Source organism: Trypanosoma equiperdum (assembly GCF_001457755.1).
Source record: "Trypanosoma equiperdum strain OVI genome assembly, contig: ctg_447, whole genome shotgun sequence".
Lineage (NCBI taxonomy): Eukaryota > Euglenozoa > Kinetoplastea > Trypanosomatida > Trypanosomatidae > Trypanosoma > Trypanosoma equiperdum.
This window is the reverse complement of record NW_027124362.1, coordinates 1-19,603: the sequence shown is the minus strand read 5'-3', so window position 1 is coordinate 19,603 and position 19,603 is coordinate 1. Positions and strand designations below refer to the sequence as shown.

Genomic DNA, 19,603 nt, shown 5'->3' with positions numbered 1-19,603 from the left:
TGACACCTCCTTCCCCGCCTGTTGCGGTGCAGTACTAGGATCAAAAATTGCCAACCTCGACATTTTGACGGTGCAAGATAATGAAGGAGTAAAAGGATGTAGTTTGCAACAGAAATCACAGAAAAAAAACAAGGGACTAAGCACAACTAGCCACCGTTTCGGTTAATATTTTCGTTGTCGCTACTTTTTTGTGTGTGTGTGTCCCCTACGTCGAACAGCCCACAGCAGCAAGAACTTCCATGCATACAAGCACCTTCTTCATGCCTCATATAAAATTAAACCAACAACGGGACATATGGCACCTCGAGGTTAAAGAGAGGCTCAGGCTCCATTGATTGTACGCAGGCGTGGATCTGTACAAACGTCAGGAATAAAGGGATTCTCCTACTTCTATATGCATCTCATGCTGCATAACTGGAGTATTTCCACACACACAAGCACATGCACATGCATCACAACCTCCCCCCCCCCCGAGATGTTGGTAGAGCGGAAGGAAATATTAACCGGTTTAATCTGTCCCCCTCCCCCTTCCCCCCGTAAGTGTGTCGCTACGCCTCACGAGACAAGCTCAACGTAAAGCAGCCAAAGAAGAAATAAATATATTAAACTGCTCGCCGCCACATCACCACCCCTTTATAAAATTTCCAGAGTCGCTGGCACCTCTTAAACTGGGTATGAACTGCAGAGGGGGTTCGAAGCGTTTTAAGGACGGGTTGGCCAACATTGATGGATGATTTCATTCCAAATGTGCCTCTGCGCTCAAAAAAAAAACACAGTATAAATATTTTTTTTAACGTGGGGATGAGGAGCACTTGAAATCAGCGAGTTGTGGTTATAACTTTCACCAACCATCCTGCACCGACAGCACACAAATCCCCGCAGGTGCATCAACTCAATGAAAAAGTAGTCGGGAGGAGGGGCTCCGAGAGCCACAAAAACAAACATGCGAAAAGGGGAGGAGAAAAAAAATTAGATAAAGCAGGGGCTCCACCCGCGATGTTGGACAGAAGTGGAGCTTCTACTGGAATAAGTGAGAAGCCTGGCACCAGAGCGTCGGTAGTGCACTTGAAATAACGCTAGAAGAAAGAAAACTCGCCTAGCAGTCTGGGAGGGAAAAGCAAAAATGTTTTCCAAATAAACGTATGCACGGGCAGACTACGGGCTATCAACTCTGTTCTCCAAGGTGTAGCCCCGCCATGCCTCTCGCACAGATTGTAACCGCGTTGCGGCGTCGCTGTAACGAAGGCGGGCCGTTCGATTTCCCAGCACAATAAGTCGTGTTGGAGACCCAATACAAAAAAGGGGTGCACGAAGCATGTGCTGATGTCCGTCAACGTACACGGACTCATGGGCAGAACAAAGAACGTGAGCAAGACAGTACGGACTCTCCCGTAGTGCCCGGTCGGTGCTTACAGCATTTCCGCCACCTTTATCTCTCCCATCGTTTTCAAAGCGGCCCCTCTTCCTATCGCAGTTATTATTCTGCCTCAGAGTGGTGTTCCCTGCAACCGGCGCTCCCCCTTCCAGGCCATCACTCCTCTCAGTTTCATCTAGGTCGTGGGACGGAAGCACTACAACAAATAACATAGATGCAGCACCATCACTGTCGTTAATAGGTAGGGTGTCTTTCAGCAGTAATTTTTCCAGCCGCTGTAACACCGCAGTTACAAAAGGTGGATTTACCTCAAAATGTCCTGCTGTCAGCGCGATGTCGAAAAAGGAACCCAGTGACCCAAAAAAGTAATCAGTGTCGGGGAACAGGGAGCAAAATAGCGGCAACTGAGCATTGAGTGGGCTTGCAAATGCCTCACACTGAATATCAAATACCTGACACAACTGTTGCATGATTGCCGGTGGAACAGCGGCATGCGGCCCTTGATTATAACCTAAATCACCGAACAGTGAACTATACCGCAGCAACAAAGTAAACAGGCGCATAAAGAACGGCTCAACGGTGCTGAAAACGTGTATCTTCTCAGAAAAATCTGATGCGGCCTGTGTTTCTACAGCGTCAAGCCATAATTCGTGTGCCCTCCTAGCCCCCCTCACTCTTCTCACTGCCAACCGCGCGTCCCATAGCAACGACAGACGTTCCACCGTTCGTTGCAGGACTTCAATTGTTTTCCCCTTGTAGCGCAAAGTTACGTAGTCAGTAACTAACCGCAACTCCAACTCCTCTTTTTTCACGTCTGTACCTTCAGTGCCACCCTCCACGTGGAGAGCGTCGCGACGTGCCGCACACAGTTCGTGCACTTTGCGCCTTATATCTCGCGAAGCGTAACCCATTTGCAACGTAACATTTTTCGGATACATGTCCCACATCGACAGATCACCGATTGCCGCACGTTCAGAACGTATCCGACCAACTGCTAACACTGCCGAAAGAAAAAGACATGCCGACGTCCCACGAGAATTATTTATCTCATCAACTGGAAGAAGTGGATCAAAGTATACGGGTTGGGGTGGACTTAACAGCAACTCATCCCGATCAAACCGCCTTCGGGCTACAGATCCTGTTGATTCTGGACCAGTTATTAACGGCTCCACCTCAACCCAATATTGCCCGTTAGCCATGTCAGCGACGTCACACACCCGATACTGTGGCGCATTACCAGGTTTATAGTTCCTTTTACGCACAGGCTCGCTACTGAGTTCGCGTTTTGGCTCGTCATTGAGAACCTCTGACTTCAAACACACTGTTGCGCCACAATCAAGAAGTGTAACGCCGTTACGGTGTGAACTCGCCACGGTGGCTTCGTTTAGGCTCTGCATTATCCAGCGTGAGGGTAGCTCCCGTAATTCTTGTGGTGTCAACACTGAACACGAACCCTCCTCACTCCACAGGCAATTACCGTGGCTGTTGTCGCCCGTGGTGATCCCCACAGGTATGCGAAAGACTTCACAAAGCTTTTGCGAAAGGAGACGCAAAGCATCGGACCGATCCAACTCATCGTCTGCACTCATTATGGCAGACACAACTTCGTCACCTATTACCAACTTATATGTCCCGGTGTCGCCATTCTCGACGGAATTGTCATTGTTTTCAGGTGCACCACACTCCTTACCAACGGGAGATGACGGTCCACAGGATATGGGAACCTCGTGAAGCAAAAATGCTGTTCGGGAACCAGCTCGGATACTCCACTCTACAGCGGTGTGCGCGGACGGACAAAGTCCAGAGGAGGAGTTTTCCTCCCTTTTTTGCTTGATGAAGGCACTGATGATTTCACAGTTGACATAAGCGCTTCCAAAGTTGTTGCTAACGCCTTCTCGCTTTGTTCGCACGCGCATGAGTTGCTGATTTATGAAGCACAGAGGTAAACCGAGGACAACCTGCCTTCTCTCCTGGGCCCTTAAACGGTATTTCCCGCAGGCGACCCAACCACTGCCTCGCAAAATCGAGAAAAATTAGTAGAAAAAAAAAGGATGAACAAGAACAAGAAAATAAAGCAAGGGGAAGCAGTTTCACAATGAGTCAGTGTTATCGCAAATGTACACCAATTGGGGTAACAGCGTAACATTACCTCAATAACATGATGGCAGGACAACATTTCGAAACCACAGGTATCATGTTCACCACCTCCACTCTTCCTAGCGCGCACTCTACACTCAAAGGGAAACTATGCATGACAAAGCAAGTCAGTAAAGTTAAAATGAAAACAAGACTGACGTACACAGTGAAGTGAAAGAAAAATCAAGTTTCTGTGAAAATGGGGTGTTCGTTGGAACTGGATGGAAGGGCTCTTTTCTCCGTGAAACAAGCAAGTTTAACCCTTCAGCACAACCTAGAGTCCAACTGGTCACCGGAAATCTGAGCTAATAGATCTTTAAACAGAACGGTATAAATAACGCGGTTACACACACACGAACCATACGCAAAAAAAAAAAAATTATGCACGGAATAACAAGAGAATGTATAATGGAAAAAGTTGTTAGGGTGACACTCAATGTAACAACATTAATAATTGCATTTGTATGAACGAAAATAACCAAAGCGAAAAGTGAATGAAAATAAATGGCGAACACGTGGACAATGACTTTAAGGGTCCCAAACCCAGTGGGGAGTAATAAAAAAAACAGCAGCAAGTGCTGCGCTGTTGAAACAAATATAGAAATACAAATGCACTTTAGGCGTAAATACGAAGGTTGCAACACTTTTGGATTTACAACAAGACCACTTTTAACTTTTCACGTTGTTTCTTGCTTTTTATCTCTTTTTCTAGTTGATTTGAAAATCTGGGCACTCGCCTCTCCCTTCATTGCATATTTTTCCAACTACCACACATGCACACACACACTTAGCAGCAAATATGAAACACTGTTGTCAAACTTCAAGAGTGATGTACTCCTTGCGGGATCCATCCCTGTTCCTCGCGGCGAATTATCTCGCTACGTAAGCATCTCCACAACATCCACAAAGACATATAGAATTTAAAAAAAAACAGTGGTGTATGTGGATGAGGACCTCTACAAACCATAGTTGTCGACACGGAAACGAAAAATGCTCATGCTCACGTTGCACTCCGCGTACCCTGGTAAACGTCATATCACTAAACCGCGACCGCTAGCTGAACATATGCGACGGTCCGCTTCCGCTGCAAGTGACAGAGAGCATTTACTCACGTCTCTCCGGGCGGCGGCATGGGGCCAATTCAACCTTCACTTCTCCACACCCATTTTAACTTCTAATTGCACGACGGGGGTTCTTAGAAGGGTTCATTTTCCTCCCCTGCAATAGGGCCCTCTTCCCATCGTACCTTTTCGCAAAACTCGAGAGGCATCGCATGACTTTGTTCATGGGGAACGTCTTTGGGTCCTCGCAAAAGAAGATCGCCAATTCTTCGCTAACAGCCTCTAAGTCACTGTGATGCTGCTCGATACGTTCCATTGCAGGTAGGGCACTACGTAAAAAAGGGTCAAGTTTTGAAGTCCAGGGATTATCTTCTGCAATAGTATGAACCAGCGTCACGCATTTTTCCAATCGTTCTCGAAGGTACTGAATTTCACTGGTGACGCCGACCGTGTCAAAGCCACCTGCGTACTCCACCTTCGGTAGCAACTCTTGTGTAAATCGGTGCAAGTCTGGTTCGCATCGCTCAATGACCATCACAGCATGCTCCAGTAAAGTACGCTTTCTGTCCGTAGTCGGGAACTGTATTATCTGGTCAAGCTGGGAGATCGAAAATCCTTTTGCATCTTCATACCTGCTACCAGCGTTTAGAAAGTTGCCGATCGCTAAAATATACTGAAGAACCCTTGGCAGACGTTTAGTGTCCAGGGCCGCCCGAATGCCGTCATGAGCACGCTTCAGTTTCTGTTCAAGATCCTCAACGCGGCAATTAAATTCGTTTCGCATGTTCCAGCATTCTATACGCTCAGCGTACAAGTCAACTGAGACGCACATAACGAAAAACTGGGACACCGTACTCAATCGATGCAACTTACATGCCTCAACAGCAGGGTCTTGATTAATCCACGATTCAACCAAACGCCTCTCTTCCTTTGTGGGAATTACTTTGGCCAAACTAGCTACACACTCCTCCGATAGCGTATCATCGTCGAAACTGCGTACGCACTCTTCGATGGTACTCACAGGAAGCCGAAGAACACGCAGCACCACGCCAACGTTTTTCTCGCGATCTGTACTGACAATGGTCTCTGCTACCAAACCCGGCGCTTTCCTTGTGGAGGAGGATTCGGCAAGCTTGAATTCCTCCGCGAGAATTTGAAAAAAATCTCCAGGCAGGTTAACAGGCTCACTCGCGCAAAACGCCGAGCTCCCCGCGATGTATTGTGTTTTATCTATGGGAACACTGCGCGTTTTACAACACCGGCGGTTTTCCGGTACTTTCCCTCGAACAGGCGGTGGTGGCGGCGGTGGTGGTGGCGGTAATGAGGGAATGCCTTTGTCCTCGGTGGTTCCTACGCTGAGCGTGGGTGGCGGAGGCACACATCCTTCTTCGGTAGCTGCTGCACTGATCAATGGAGGAGTTAAGGGTGTAGCAAACGCAGTCTTCTGAAGAACAGCACGGTTTAATGTCCCGTCCGTTGCAAATGGGTCCACCGGGTTTGCTTCATCAACTGAGCGACTCGATGTCCAGAACTTCTCTGAAGGACATGCGCCCCCCTTCCCCCCGGAGAAGTATGCGCCGCCGACGCCCTCCATACGACTCGCTTCCTTATTGTCAGTTGACAACGACAACTCCAGGCCCGCCTTTGGCAAACTCTGCTCACATGATGGTGTTTCCCTGCACGACAGGCCCGGCAACTGAAAAATGGAGTCAGTCCGCAACGAACCATCCGCAAACGGTGCGTTTACTTTACACACCTCCTGTAACTGAAAGTCTTCCCCTACCCGTGGTGCTCTCAACGGCAATCCCCCGGAGGCGGCGGTGGAGGCACCTTTCGTCCTTAGGGTCGAGGTTTTGTTCGCGTCCCCTGGCTGATTCTCGCTAGATCCCGACGGTGTTCCCACAATGGAACCCTTCCTGCCCACGGCACCCACGCCGGTGTCCAGGTCAAGACCACCGAACGACGGACGCGCCGGACCTTCGGGTGTATTCCCGGATACACATGCCGATAAATTTGAGTCCTCTGCCGATGCATTCGTGGTTTGCAAGGGGAAAGCCCTCTGCTTGTTGGGCTGCGCACCACTTACCTCTCCGACAGTCAATGGCGGGGCACCATCCATACGCCGCACGGGACTATGCGTGATTTCATCCGAAACACCTTCCCCACCCTGCACACGAGGTACTTCATCAGTACGTTGTGTGTTATATTGTGTTCTACAACACTCCAGATTCTCCCCACCCACAGCCGTTATAGGCGGAAGTAACACTAACTTCCCGCAACTGCTATCCAGCTGCTTGGTTAATGCGGCAGCGACAGTGTGTGGATTCCCTCTGGCCTCGTTAAGTGAGTGAATGAGTGTTGCCTCCCAGGTACTTGGCAACCGAAGACGTCTCATCAGTCGCTTAACCATTCGCCTCGAGCCGTACCGCAGCTTTGGGAGCAATCCCTCGCTGTGAAGACTTGAATCAACGCCGTGCTCAACGGCCACACCGCATTGCTGCAAACTGAGATGTCGACAAAACTCCACGCTAGTTTGAGTCCCAGTGCACACTAACCCACAGTCACCCTTCGTGGTAACCACATCGTCACACACGTGGATAGGCGAGGAAACGGAGACGGAAGACGGCACTTTCACCTCATCGGTCGTTATGCTTGTGCACTTCCCATCAACGGAAGCATCGGTAGCAATGGGCTTCCCTGACTGTGAACGACTATTCCAAAATCTTCGAAGGGATCCTTGAACCCCGAACCGTATACCCTCGCTTCCTGGGGTGGATGGTGCTTCACTAACAGTCCGTTGCCGCCCTCGACAAACCTGTAAAGTACCTGAACTGTTTGTTTTCGGTGAAGAGCCCGAGGATGCGGAGGAGGTTGCCGAGCATTTCTCTCGACGACCGGCGCAAACTGCGCCCGCTTTGAGAATCTGGGCACGTTGCATCTCTCTCCTGCACTCTCGCAGGTGAGCGTTGGTCTACAGTGGGAACGAGTTGTCGTGTGTAACGGAAATGACGCCACCCAGTCGGGGCACGTGCCTGCAGTAATGATGTGTACCGATGAACTGATGATGATGACGACGCGTGCACACACACACACACGGTATTTTGGTGCCACGGCTAAACAAGGTTCAAAATACTCCCTAGAGAGGCAAAGCCTTCAGACGCCTTGCGTTTTACAGCTCTTAAGCACTTTCCTTCTCGACCCTATTCTCAACTCCTCTTCCTTCCAGCCTACTGAAGTGGAAGGGGTAAGATCAAAGAATATGAGATTAAGTCGCTAACGTAAGCCCGCGCGCCTAACGTCGCGACCGATAAACGGGGAATCTAATCAATCAACACGCCAAAAAAAAGATCAGATACCGTGGCTGTAGTTTGCAAAGGTAGCAGCGGGCGTTCACGTGCACACTTACAACCACCTCTAAGTCTGCTCGCGCGTCTGCTTCGCTGTCGGTATATGAATGCAACCCCCTTTTATATGCCACGCGCAACAAGAAATCGAAAGGTCGGATAGGTTATCACTTTCTTTCCCTTCGTCCTACATCTTACGATCCAGCCAAGCAGCAGGAAGGAAAGAGAAAACCGTGAGAGAAAGCAGTCGGAACACAATTGACTTGTAAAATAAACGGCTACAACCCCTCGTATCTCTGGGGGCAGCACCGGGCGCCGCCGGGAGAGTTTTTTTCAAAAATTGCACGGGCAGCACAAGTGGAGTATTAGTCCGTTGAAACTGTTAGTGTGTTTTCAGCATTATCTTTCGAAAGGAGGATCAGTTTAGAGAGACTCCACTTACCACTGTCAGTGCACACATTCAAATTTCGCTCCTGCTGAATTTCCTAGGTTTCATACGTGTCAGCACCCCTCAAATGACAAACTGACACACACGCTCACACCCACATGTATTATCTCCTCCCCCATAGAAAATGTTTATCGATTTATTTATCTTCGTCGTCACCACCCTCCCTCGCCCAAACGCACCTCAACTGGTCCCTCCAGTTGACCTTATCCCGCTGCAAAGGTTACGTCCACCTCCGCATCGGCACGATACCTCGCCGAAATCACGATAGCAACCATCGTAATTGTATCAAGATCCTCGCCATCCACAGCGTGTAGAGGAAATGAAAGTGTTTCTTCTATACTCCAGGCTGAGAGCAGTGGTGGTGGAGTTGTGAGGTCCTTTCCAGTGGCGTCTTTATCACGCGTATTGCCGCCCTGAGTGTCCCTTGTTGTTGGCTCCACTACCGCCGCTACAGTGCGAAGCGCCATAAGCCTTTCTGTGACATGTTCCCGACCGCTGTGCCGGACGACACAAGCTATCCACCACGGTCCCAATGAGCCGCCGACTGTTGAGCACGCGCATAAAACGCGTCCTGTTACGCGGATAACAAAGGCCTGTCCGCCCTTAGTTAACTCGATCGTTCCACGGGACGAAAGGGATACGACACGGGGAACAGCTGCGACCTCGGAGCGCAACCGACGAACCAACGCTTCACTGGCAGCGGTATCACTTACCACTGGAACTTCTTCGCACAAGCGCTTAGCTAGATCGCACCACTCTTTGCTGGCTTTGACTCCAGCATCGCACAGCTCTTGGAGACGTTCGAGCGAGTATGAAACACAGTTGGGGTCCTCCGACAGCAGCAGTCGCTGGAGTGCAGGAGTCTCCTGCACACAAGGCACCACCATAATCGGGTTCTCAAACCCCCACACGCGACGCTCGATTTGGGAAAGAAGCCGCATCAAACAGCGGGCATGCCTCCATTGCGTTCTCCCATCAAAAATTTCGCTCACGCCACGAACTAAATCCAACACCACGGGGAGTAAGACGTTTAAGTCTTCAAGAAGCCGTTCGGCCACACTGTGAGGTATCTGCAGCAGCAGTTGAGGTTCGACAGCCAAAGAAGACCGCGATGCGAATGGATGAAGTGCATCTATCTCCCCACGCTCCGCCTCAACACCTCCATCGTCACAACTGACTGGCAGTACAAACATCCGGGCACAGTGTGCAAGAACCAGTAAATGCACCTTCGTCCAACCTTTGCTGAAATCCATGTCCAGATATTGGACATCGTAGGTATGGGGAAAAGCTCGTGCCACAACGTGAAGGGCACTCAACTCAGCGATGTCTACAATCCGCGCGGCATCTCCAACATGTTGCGGCGTCAGTTCCACACAGCATGACGCTATCACCCTCCACATGCGTGTCACTGAGTCCCCACATCTGCTGTTAGCAGACACAGCTTCGTCAATCGCCTCAAGAGACTCGATGGAAATCCCGTGGCGCATAGCCGCTACACCACGTGGTGTGGGTTGAAGAGCAGTCAGTTCATCACCGTCACAACCTGTTGATGAGGCTGAGTTGGAACTTGAAGTGACACATCCAGTCCGCTGTAATGATGCTATGACAGATCGCGCGAACTCCGATGCGTAAGCGGGTATGTCTTCCTTGGAGGGTACACCGTAGAAGTGCAAGTTTGTGCGAAGGTGGTGCAAAAAGTAGTGGCTTTGAAGAATGCGCAGTACGTCAGGCATATCTCTTGCCCGGCCCTGGGCAACGGCGGTGTTGATCGTATCGCGGAAGTCTTCAGGATACCTAAGGTGTGACTCTATCGGCAACGGATCGTTAAGGAGACGGCTCCACACCCAACGCCGGGCGGCCCGACAGTACACGACAGCCTCATTGAGCGCCCGCGACGTCATTTGCAGCAACTCCGAGACGGAGCAGTCGGTAGCGAAATCACCAACCTCAGACTCCTTATCTTCTTCACAAACATTACCAATACGCTCAGCAGCACACACAAATGCAGTGGCAAACAATGCAGCGGGAAGCCTCCATGCGGCTTCAAAACTGCAGACAAGGTACAAAGGTAGTGGCTCGTCAGTTTTAGGGTGTCGCGCGGGTCGTTCCACCTTCTCCGTTATGTTAAGTTCATCCAACAAACTGCTTCCGCGGTGCATGTACGCAACACCTGACGCCAACAAAAGAGCGAGTTGACGGTCCTCAACATCTTCACAGGCATCAGTAGGAACAAAATCACGACAGCGAAGAACAATACGGCGGGCAAGCTCCTCTGCATCTTGTGCGGTGGGAACAAAAATCACACAGGGTGATACAGCATACCGATCATTTTGCAGTAGCTTCAACACTGAAATAGTGGCCGCCGCATAGCGACTGCGAGCGCTAAATTGCTCTACAGCCTCAAGCCGAACGCGAAGCTGTCTGTAGGAGTTGCCGTAGTTGTACTGCCTCGCTGTTGGCACTTTCATCCAGCGCGATACCTCAGTGCAGCTGATCAACGGGTATGACAGCGCAAGAAGACGCGCCGGCCCTTGGCCCCTATTCACTATATAGGGCTTCGACTGCAAACGCGCTACGCATTCCTCCATCCACCGACCTTCCGGCGCACGTAGGAGGTGTACATGATCAACGATTACATGCGTGATTGCAGAAAGAAAATCCATGGCACCGTGCCGGAGAAGAGGAGCAAAGCTACTTCCACAACTAATGATTATTGTTGCTCCTCTCACTTTTTCAGCCTTGATCGCTAGTTCTTCCCCGTATGGCTCCAGCTTCGCCACCCGTTGGTTGAGCTCCTCACCAAACTTGTATCTCCACTCGTTATAGCGGCGCATAGCACACGCCTCGGTGGCTGTGAGATACAGAAGTTTTTGCTCGGTTCTCAATATGGATTCCCCTCCGTCATTGTTTTCCTCTTCATTCCCCCCGCCAACAGGGGAACTAACCCCATTGGCACTCCGTGAATGAGCGCATTCCAGAAGGAACTTCAAAATGAAAATCTCGGCAACAGCCGTTTTCCCGCTTCCAGGAGGGAACGCGACAAAGAAGCTTTCACCCCTGTTCTCCATTATTGGTGCAACCAGGTCGTGCTGTATTTGAAAAAACTCTGTGAAGGGGAAAACCTTTGATGCCGCAGCTTCCATCCCGTAAGGTTGCATGGCAGTGGAAACATCTCGCTCGTCTTCACTTCGCACGGATGGTGGTCGGTGGTGCACTTCCAGCAAAGGTGGGGCAATATCCGGAAGTAAAACATTCATGAGGGATATCGCAACGCTGCTCTCCACACCAAGCCAGTTCATGGAGTGACATCGCACAAAATAGTGTGTGGGCTTGGGATCGACTACAGGCACTACAATAGTCGGCGATGAGACCGTTTCACAACCACGCAAAGCTGCTGCCCTAAGATTAATACGTTCACAATGAAGAATGCGTCCATTGGTGTGTTCCACTGTAATGACCAATTCACCCGATGTACCAGTGTGTACCGTTTCATCAAACATAAAATCCGGGGTTATGTCTACGTCCACATACAACATGCGACGTGTAAGGGGGCGCACCGCAGCTTCCACAATAAAGTGTGGCACCCGACGAATGCATGCATAAGCAGCTTCTGCTCGCCGTTCATCGCTTAGTTTCTCAACCAAATCCTCCAACGACCACGAACGAACCTCCTCCCACGAAACACGACGACTCTCCAAAGCATGGATGAATGAAGCAAAAACTTTAGGTGGGACCGTGTGTCGAAGTTGACGCGCTGGTGACTGTACTGCCCATTGTTGGTGCACAGTCATGAGATAAAGTTGCAACATCTGCTGAGCTGTACGACCATACTCACGTACCAAAGAAATCTCATAAAGAGCACGAAGGATTCGCTGAGCGGAATCTTTCACATAGGACATTTCACTCATCAAAGGCAACCCCTGGAGGTTCATATTACTAATGTAGCATTGTAGTAGTACATTGATTTTCGCTAACGGAGTGTAGCGGCTCTCACGAACGGCAATGGGGGCGTTCTCGAGTAAATACTGTAGCTGGGACTGCTCCTCCGGCCGAACAATAATGTGAGAAAACTCCTTCGACATTGAAAATAGGCGAAACAGATCCACATCGTGCATAGTGTTACACAAGTAGGTAAGGTACGTTGCCATAGAAGTAGTGGTGAGGTAATAATGGGATGCAATGCGCCCCAGTGAGGTTGTTGCAATGCGATGGGTGTTGGAGTCGTACTCCACCATTTGTGAGCGTCGCAAATCATCTGCCGCAGTATGAACAATATTCCCGAGGTGACGCAAAAGAAGAGGATCGTTACTACTTGCACGTGCCCCATAAATCTCTGGAGCCCGTCGCATACGAATATAGAGGTACGTGCGCTGGAGCCACCGAACGCCTTCATCCAAGTTGGTGATATGTCCAAGGACAACCTCCGCATTTAACATGTCAACAACTCGGCGCATCATTTGCGACTCAATTGGAAGTTGATTGTTGAGGACACTCAGGTAATACTGTAGATCTTCGGCACTCGTTATCACAGCTGCCCTTCCAAGCGTAGAACCGAAACCGACACGTCCCGCACGGCCAAACATCTGAAGAACATCAAGTGCATTGAGCAGTTCAGTTTCACCCTTTGCAGCATTAAATACCCGTGTTCCTTTGATAATCACCTGGTGTGCTGGTAAATTAACGCCCCATGCAAGTGTTGATGTACAGACGAGCACTCGCACATGTCCGCCCGCAAATAATGATTCCACGAGGCTGCGCTCCTCACGGCTCATGCCGGCGTGGTGGACCGCAAACCCAAAAGGAAGCATCTGTTGTATGCTCGGACGCAGCGAATTTGATGGGTCACTCACAGCCTCTCTCAGAACCTGCTCCGAGTCACTTCCAGGTCGCACGAAGTAATGCGTCCGCTTGTCATCGACAACGCGCCTCACGATGTATAGGGCGGTGTAATCTGTATCTTTTCGAGAATGAACAAATACTAACGACTGAGCCCCCTCCGTTGCCGCCTCTAACACTTTATCGTAGACCACAAGGTTCATCACCGCCGCCTGGTTCGTTCCGCGAACCTTTTTAACAGCGCAGAATGTTTGCTGTAAAGGTATTGGCCGGTAAGAACTATCAAAAACAAACAACCCGCGCTGACGATCGACCTGCAAAAAACTAGCCACGTCATGAAAGTTAGGCAGCGTGGCACTGAGTCCTACTAGGCGAATTCCCGCTTCACATCGGTGTTGCTGTTGCAGTAGCGTCCTGGCAACGATAGCTTCTAGCACAGGTCCTCGTTCGTTATGCAGCAAGTGGACCTCATCGATAATAAGCAACTTTAGCAGAGACGCGACACCAAGTTCGACGGATTTTCGAGTCACAACGTCCCACTTCTCAGGTGTGGTGACGATGAGTTGCGCACCGCCCACCTGTGCCTGATTAGCACCAGAATCTCCGGTTAATTCAATGACGGCAAGTCCCAGCGGCTCCAACCGCGCAGAGAACGTGCGCACCACCTCCTGGACCAGTGCCTTCATAGGAGCCACATATACCACCTTCAACTCTCGAAGGTTAACGAGACCGGTCCGTGACATGTTGTTTGATATGGCCCGCAGTATTGCCATCATCGCAACATTTGTTTTTCCTGCCCCTGTTGGCGCACAAACGAGCATATTTTCATCGCTCCTAAAAGCGCACTCAAAAATCTTTGACTGCATCGGATTCAGTTGCGTGACTCCAGGAAAAGCGGGTCGTGCCCACTCTGGGAACACGGCCAATGGCGTGCAGGGAAGATTTTCTGTCGCCGAAGCCGTTGGTGGGAGAATAACTTCATCGTGGGTTTCAAACACCGCACGTTTTGTCCCCTGGGGAACAACAGCGTGCGTGTACTGATGCGGTGTGCGTTCGTCCTTAAATGCATAGGCCTGGAGATCAACACGTCGCAGTGGTTTGGATCCATCGGCATCATTTCCCCGCTCACCAGAATGGGGCTTGTTGTCTAACTCCTTCCCTGTGATACTTTGGTAAAGTCGCTCCACAACCCGGTCAGTACGCGCATGCTCCTTTACTGCATCCATCACAAGAGACTTTTCCTTCTGGGTTTGTTTCGACGCGAAAGACATGCCGTAAACGATATCCCAGCGAGATGCAGCCACTGTAGCGATCCAGTCGGTCACCGCCTCGTCGTCATAACCGCCAAGAAATGCAGTAAGCTGGGTTTCCAGTGTTAGCTGATCCACGGACCGCTTTCCACAGTACTGCAATACGCGCTCTGCCTGTAAATCGCACTCCTCGATCGTTTGCGTGGGAAACAGACGACGCAAAGAATCACGAATATAGTTCGGATTGCACGCAACCTCTTCGAAGGTGACACGGATGGCGTTCGTGCAGTTTGCATCATCGTCGTCGTTCTGATCATCGAAACCATCGTTGATACTGTCAACATCTGCGGCAAACTTCATCAGGTCACGTCCCTTATCATAGTCGGCCTTTTGGGTATCGCCATCTGAATCGGATGACGACATATCAGACGGCTTCCGCTGGCCTTTGCCTTCCTGCATTAGCAAAAGATCACTCAGTCCATCTTCAGCGACAACGTTGTTGGTGTGAGCACCAGGTTCATCCTCTGTCGAAACGAAGTCATCTATCAGCCGGCCGTACTGAAGCACCTCGTTAAGGGTCTCCGCACTCAGTGGACTATCAAAAAGTGTTTCGAGTTGCTTACGAACATTCTGCAGTTGTGTCGCTGCCCCAGAGCCACTGAAACCACCACTACCTGCACGGCAAACAATGGACAGAGTCTCCTCTGCAACTTCACCTATGCTGTCATCAAGTCCTGGAGGCAACCAACGGCGAATATCACGTAGGAAGCGCTCGTAATGAACCCTTGTCCGCTCTGAATGGGGTGAATAGCGTGTGATGGCCGCCATCATGGACCCGTATGTCACAGCCTCTTCACCCGCCCCGTACCAAGCGATCGCAGCCGCTTTCTGATTATTTTTTTTTGCGTACTTGGAAAGGCAGGTGTGGGTGCTACCTCTTTCAAATGAAACTGATATGGCATACAGTTAAAAGAGGTGAAGGGGAAATTTTTAGGATGATTTTTATTTTTAAAAACGCAAAAAAAATAGAGCGTATAACAAAAGTTCCACATGTGAAAAAAAATAAAATAAACAGGTAAAAGAGTAGTAAAGTAAAATTACGCTTACACGGCACCAACTCAGCTGCTTTTGCTTTGGTCCAAAAGCATGCTGACGTAAAAATACACAAAAAAAAGAGGAATGTAAAAATAAAGGTGCGCGGCCATACGCTTACCGTTACGGGATAAAAGAAGACACAATAAATATCGCGTCGGTCCCTCAACCAGTTCTCCGTGCCCCCCGAAACATTGTTCCATCATTAACTTGAAAACTATTTACATTAGGGTATTAAATAGTAGCTCAAGTTACCTACTTTACGTACAGCCGAAACGCACAATATACTGCACAAGACGAACCAAAACAACACCCAGTACCCAGCAAAAAGTAGAACTAGTACCACCGGTACTGTCCAGTACAAAATGACAAATACAACACCGTACCACATTCCCAAATCCCTCGCAATGCGAGAAAATTTTGTGATCTCAGGGTACCGCGCCGCTTCCTCATCTTCATCATAGGAAACAATATCACAGTCCTGACCAAACACGCTTCGAATATGCTCCTCATCGAATCCTACGGGATTTCGTGTATAAAATCGGGAGAGCAAAAGCTCTTTTTTGGCGAACCGGTCTGTTAACCAGTTCTTCAGCGCTTCATCATCCGCTGGAACTGAGAATAATCCTTTGCCTCTTAACCCCTTTACGCGGTCACCCACCTCCCAGCCATCTTGTTGGTCATTGGAAAAACAGTGCCGGGTGCATACTATATGTATTTTTGAAGGTGTCCGACCGTTAAGCAGCGATGCCTCATTGGGGCGCTCCCCACGCACAAAGTCCGTATACCCCATTGTCACGTCGACAATTTCATCAATGTTCTCCGCTCCTATCATATTCTTCATTTCTATCATGCCCGTCGAGCGAGGATTCAGCACCTGGTAAAATTGTGGCAGGTTGTTACGAAGAGCATAGGCATTGGACTTCTTCACACTACTTTCGGTCAAATCCGTTCCCTCAGGAAACAAAAACACAACTGTCCCGTCACTGTTCTTGTAGTAATCCATCATGCGTACCACATGGCTCCGATCGGACGCCCACTTGCGAGTTAAAAATAGGTAACGAAACAGCTGCATCGACCACCCGAATATGGGGACGCGGCTCAGCCCAACCTTAAGTACGATACGAAGCGACTTCGCGATTCCGGCTCGCGCAAGAAAGGGGAACATCACTAACCAGTCAAGGTGACAACGGTGATTGAGTATGATCAACTTTACCCTACCCGGGGGGGGTCGGGCAAAGAAATCAGCAAGCTTCTGCTCACGTGCCATTTCCCCCTTGGACACAAGGTGGTACGCAATACGTACACGCAGGACTCCCTCTAGCAGAAGTACCATCATATATATCCAAAGCTGCTGAACGAAGTCGTAGTACGTGTTTGCAAGCGATATCACTCGTTTCGGCGCTGATCCCGTACATAACCGCAAAGCGGCAACGATTAACACAGGCCAACATGCAAAGAGGAAAAACGAAGTAGACGATGTTGTGACCAAGGCACAAACGAAAAATAGGCCACGTGCAGTGAGTGCCATCGCAACCGAAAACACCAAGATCGACCGAAACCCTATAAACTGGTAGAAAGGAAGGGGAAGCACACAAGTAGATGATAAGAAGAAATAATGTTTCCCATTCTAGTTTTGCTAAAAGGAATGGTTACGCAATGCACCCACAGGCATGCACAAAACCACCTCCTTCAAAAACTAATGCATGAATCTCTCTAAGAAGTGGGAAAGAACGTGCCGGGCCGCTCTAGTTTACATCAATGAAAAATTCGACTAAGTTCAGTAGGTTTTCCCTCGCCCTGGACGAAAAGATCACATGCCTTCCGCTGCTTGCAATCACACTTACCAAGACAACCTGAAAACACCGCGACATGAGGGGATCACATAATGAAAAATGAATCCTACCGAACACTGACAATCTTTGATAATTTCTCCTCCACCTCTCGGTGTATTATTTCACGACTCTTTTTGTCTCTTGCTTGAATATCGTTCATTTTGTCTGATTGTACCACCGACCGAATTTGTCTTTCCATCGCAGCAACGTGTTCTAGTGATAATCCGCTGCCTCGCGAGTCAAAAAAACGGAGCGATTTGTTCTCCTTCAGTCCCTTCAGCAGCAATTCGCCTGTGTTGACGCCAAGATCCCTGTTACCAGCGATGTTCAATGATAGAAGAGAGTTCTGACTCGGCAGGATTTCCGCCAACGCCCTTGCGGTGGCCTCACCTAAAAGATTATGTGAAATGTCGAGCGCCTCCAGTGCACTATGTGACGCAAGGCCGGCGACAAGGGCTACACCACCAACATCATCAGGAATACGGTTAAGACGCAGGTTCAACAAACGTAACCTCTTGTTTAGAGTCAAAGCATCAGCGATGGCGGCAGCGCCTTCCCCACGGATACCGTTGTCATTCAAATAGAGCTCCTCAAGAGGAAGATCCTCCTTACACAGAAGCAGCGCAAGGCTCTTAGCGCCCTCATCATCAATACGGTTGAATGAGAAGTCAAGCACCTTAATCGACGTATTTTGCACGATACCGCTGATTATACCCTTTAATAGGGAACTGTCAATGCGGTTGTTCGGTAATCGCAAGGAAACAAGGGGTGTGTACCTTCGGAGAACATAACGTATAGAGAGAGCATCATCCTCTGTAAAACCGATCATATCCCATTCGAAGCCTACCTCAACATTATTCACGCTGTAAGTGAGGCTTAAGTTCAAAACATGGGGCAGGCGCGATAAAATCATTCCATACACGTCTAGGTGAGCAGTTTGGCAGGGCAGCTCCAGTGAGTAAATATAGTCTCTGCCAATGTTACAAAGTTCTAAAAGCTGCTGCTCATCATTTTCTGAAGGTTTTGCAGTCTTTAAACCCATCAAAAAATCTCTGAGAAGACGCTCCAGGAAGAACTGCTTCCACCCACGGTAGGTGCCGCCCACAAGTTTTCCCCGAGTTCCTTCACTTAACTGCCCAAACGACCACCGAGACTCGCTGCACCGACGCCAAAACTTCTCACAATGAACGCGCTGAACGCTTACCTTCAGTGGTAACTCCGTCGACAGCCTCTCAATAACCATTTCGTACAACTCAGGATAGCTATCAGCCAAAGCATCCACTTCAGGAATCACCTCGAAGTTAGCTGCGATTGTGTCAGCACACAAAGAAACTAAGCTCGGAACAAAAAAAGAAATACACGGTACCCTCGACTCAGTTCCTTGCTTTTTCGAATCAAGCAACTCGCATGTCTTTTCAACATAGCGAACGTGTTCCTGAGCTCGCACTCGATGGAACTGGCTACGCTGCGCCCCCTTCCTCGGAACAGTTGACGCGGTGTTCATCAAAATATTTACTTCCCAAATATATAATAAAGTAGCAACTTACAAATTACCAAAAACAAGAGGCGAAAAAATATATATTATTTCTTTGTGGAAAAAAAAGGTAGACACAGACAAAAACAATAAATATATAAATATATATATAACCACAATAACTAATGGTTTTCGCTCATACTTATTCCCCGCCTACCATCTCACTTTTCTTCATACTATTACGTTGAGTATTCAGGGAGCATCCAGCAAAGAGGAAGCGAAAATGTCCAGTAGTCACCATGACAGAAGGCCTATACCTCGATAACAAATAAAAAAACACGTACCCCCGTATAAATTAACAAAACGTTGACGTTTATTAGGGTTCAAATATCTACACCCTGGAAAAAAAATAAAAATAATAACCCGATTTCAAAAATAAATAACATAACACTAAGTGGTAAACAAAGGTAGTGTTCGCTAACACCGACCACAAACACGAAAGTGTAGTGGCAACACAAGTAGAAAATAAAAGGGTAACTGCATGTCGAGAAACAAGTTTACTCCACGGCCTCAAACACCATCGTGTCTGTCTTATGCGAAAGCGTAAGAGAAGAGCCTTCACGGAGCGCATGCATACCGCTGGAAAAACCGGACACGAGGGTTCGTTCTACTTTCAAGACAGCAGGGGGAGGCATCATCATTGTAGACATCAAGGGACCGGTGAGCATCCCACCTTCATACTTCAACACACC

At 49.1% G+C, this 19,603-nt stretch overlaps 5 protein-coding genes across 5 annotated transcripts; all 5 read right to left on the bottom strand.

The window, feature by feature from the left end:
- Positions 1-1,155: 1,155 nt before the first annotated feature.
- On the bottom strand, positions 1,156-3,291 carry TEOVI_000188600 (Phosphorylated CTD interacting factor 1 WW domain containing protein, putative; the record flags this gene model as incomplete). Its single annotated transcript, XM_067225047.1, has 1 exon — positions 1,156-3,291. One exon carries the CDS (start codon positions 3,289-3,291, stop codon positions 1,156-1,158), a length of 2,136 nt encoding a protein of 711 aa, XP_067081148.1.
- A 1,387-nt stretch (positions 3,292-4,678) lies between these two features.
- On the bottom strand, positions 4,679-7,510 carry TEOVI_000188500 (formin, putative; the record flags this gene model as incomplete). The annotated part of the gene is made up of 1 exon (XM_067225046.1): positions 4,679-7,510. The coding sequence occupies one exon, from the start codon at positions 7,508-7,510 to the stop codon at positions 4,679-4,681; it is 2,832 nt and encodes a 943-aa protein (XP_067081147.1).
- A 1,057-nt stretch (positions 7,511-8,567) lies between these two features.
- On the bottom strand, positions 8,568-15,281 carry TEOVI_000188400 (ATP-dependent RNA helicase, putative; the record flags this gene model as incomplete). Its single annotated transcript, XM_067225045.1, has 1 exon — positions 8,568-15,281. One exon carries the CDS (start codon positions 15,279-15,281, stop codon positions 8,568-8,570), a length of 6,714 nt encoding a protein of 2,237 aa, XP_067081146.1.
- A 487-nt stretch (positions 15,282-15,768) lies between these two features.
- Positions 15,769-17,073, bottom strand: TEOVI_000188300 (acetyltransferase, putative; the record flags this gene model as incomplete). The annotated part of the gene is made up of 1 exon (XM_067225044.1): positions 15,769-17,073. The coding sequence occupies one exon, from the start codon at positions 17,071-17,073 to the stop codon at positions 15,769-15,771; it is 1,305 nt and encodes a 434-aa protein (XP_067081145.1).
- A 371-nt stretch (positions 17,074-17,444) lies between these two features.
- On the bottom strand, positions 17,445-18,881 carry TEOVI_000188200 (Leucine Rich repeat, putative; the record flags this gene model as incomplete). Its single annotated transcript, XM_067225043.1, has 1 exon — positions 17,445-18,881. One exon carries the CDS (start codon positions 18,879-18,881, stop codon positions 17,445-17,447), a length of 1,437 nt encoding a protein of 478 aa, XP_067081144.1.
- Positions 18,882-19,603: the final 722 nt, after the last annotated feature.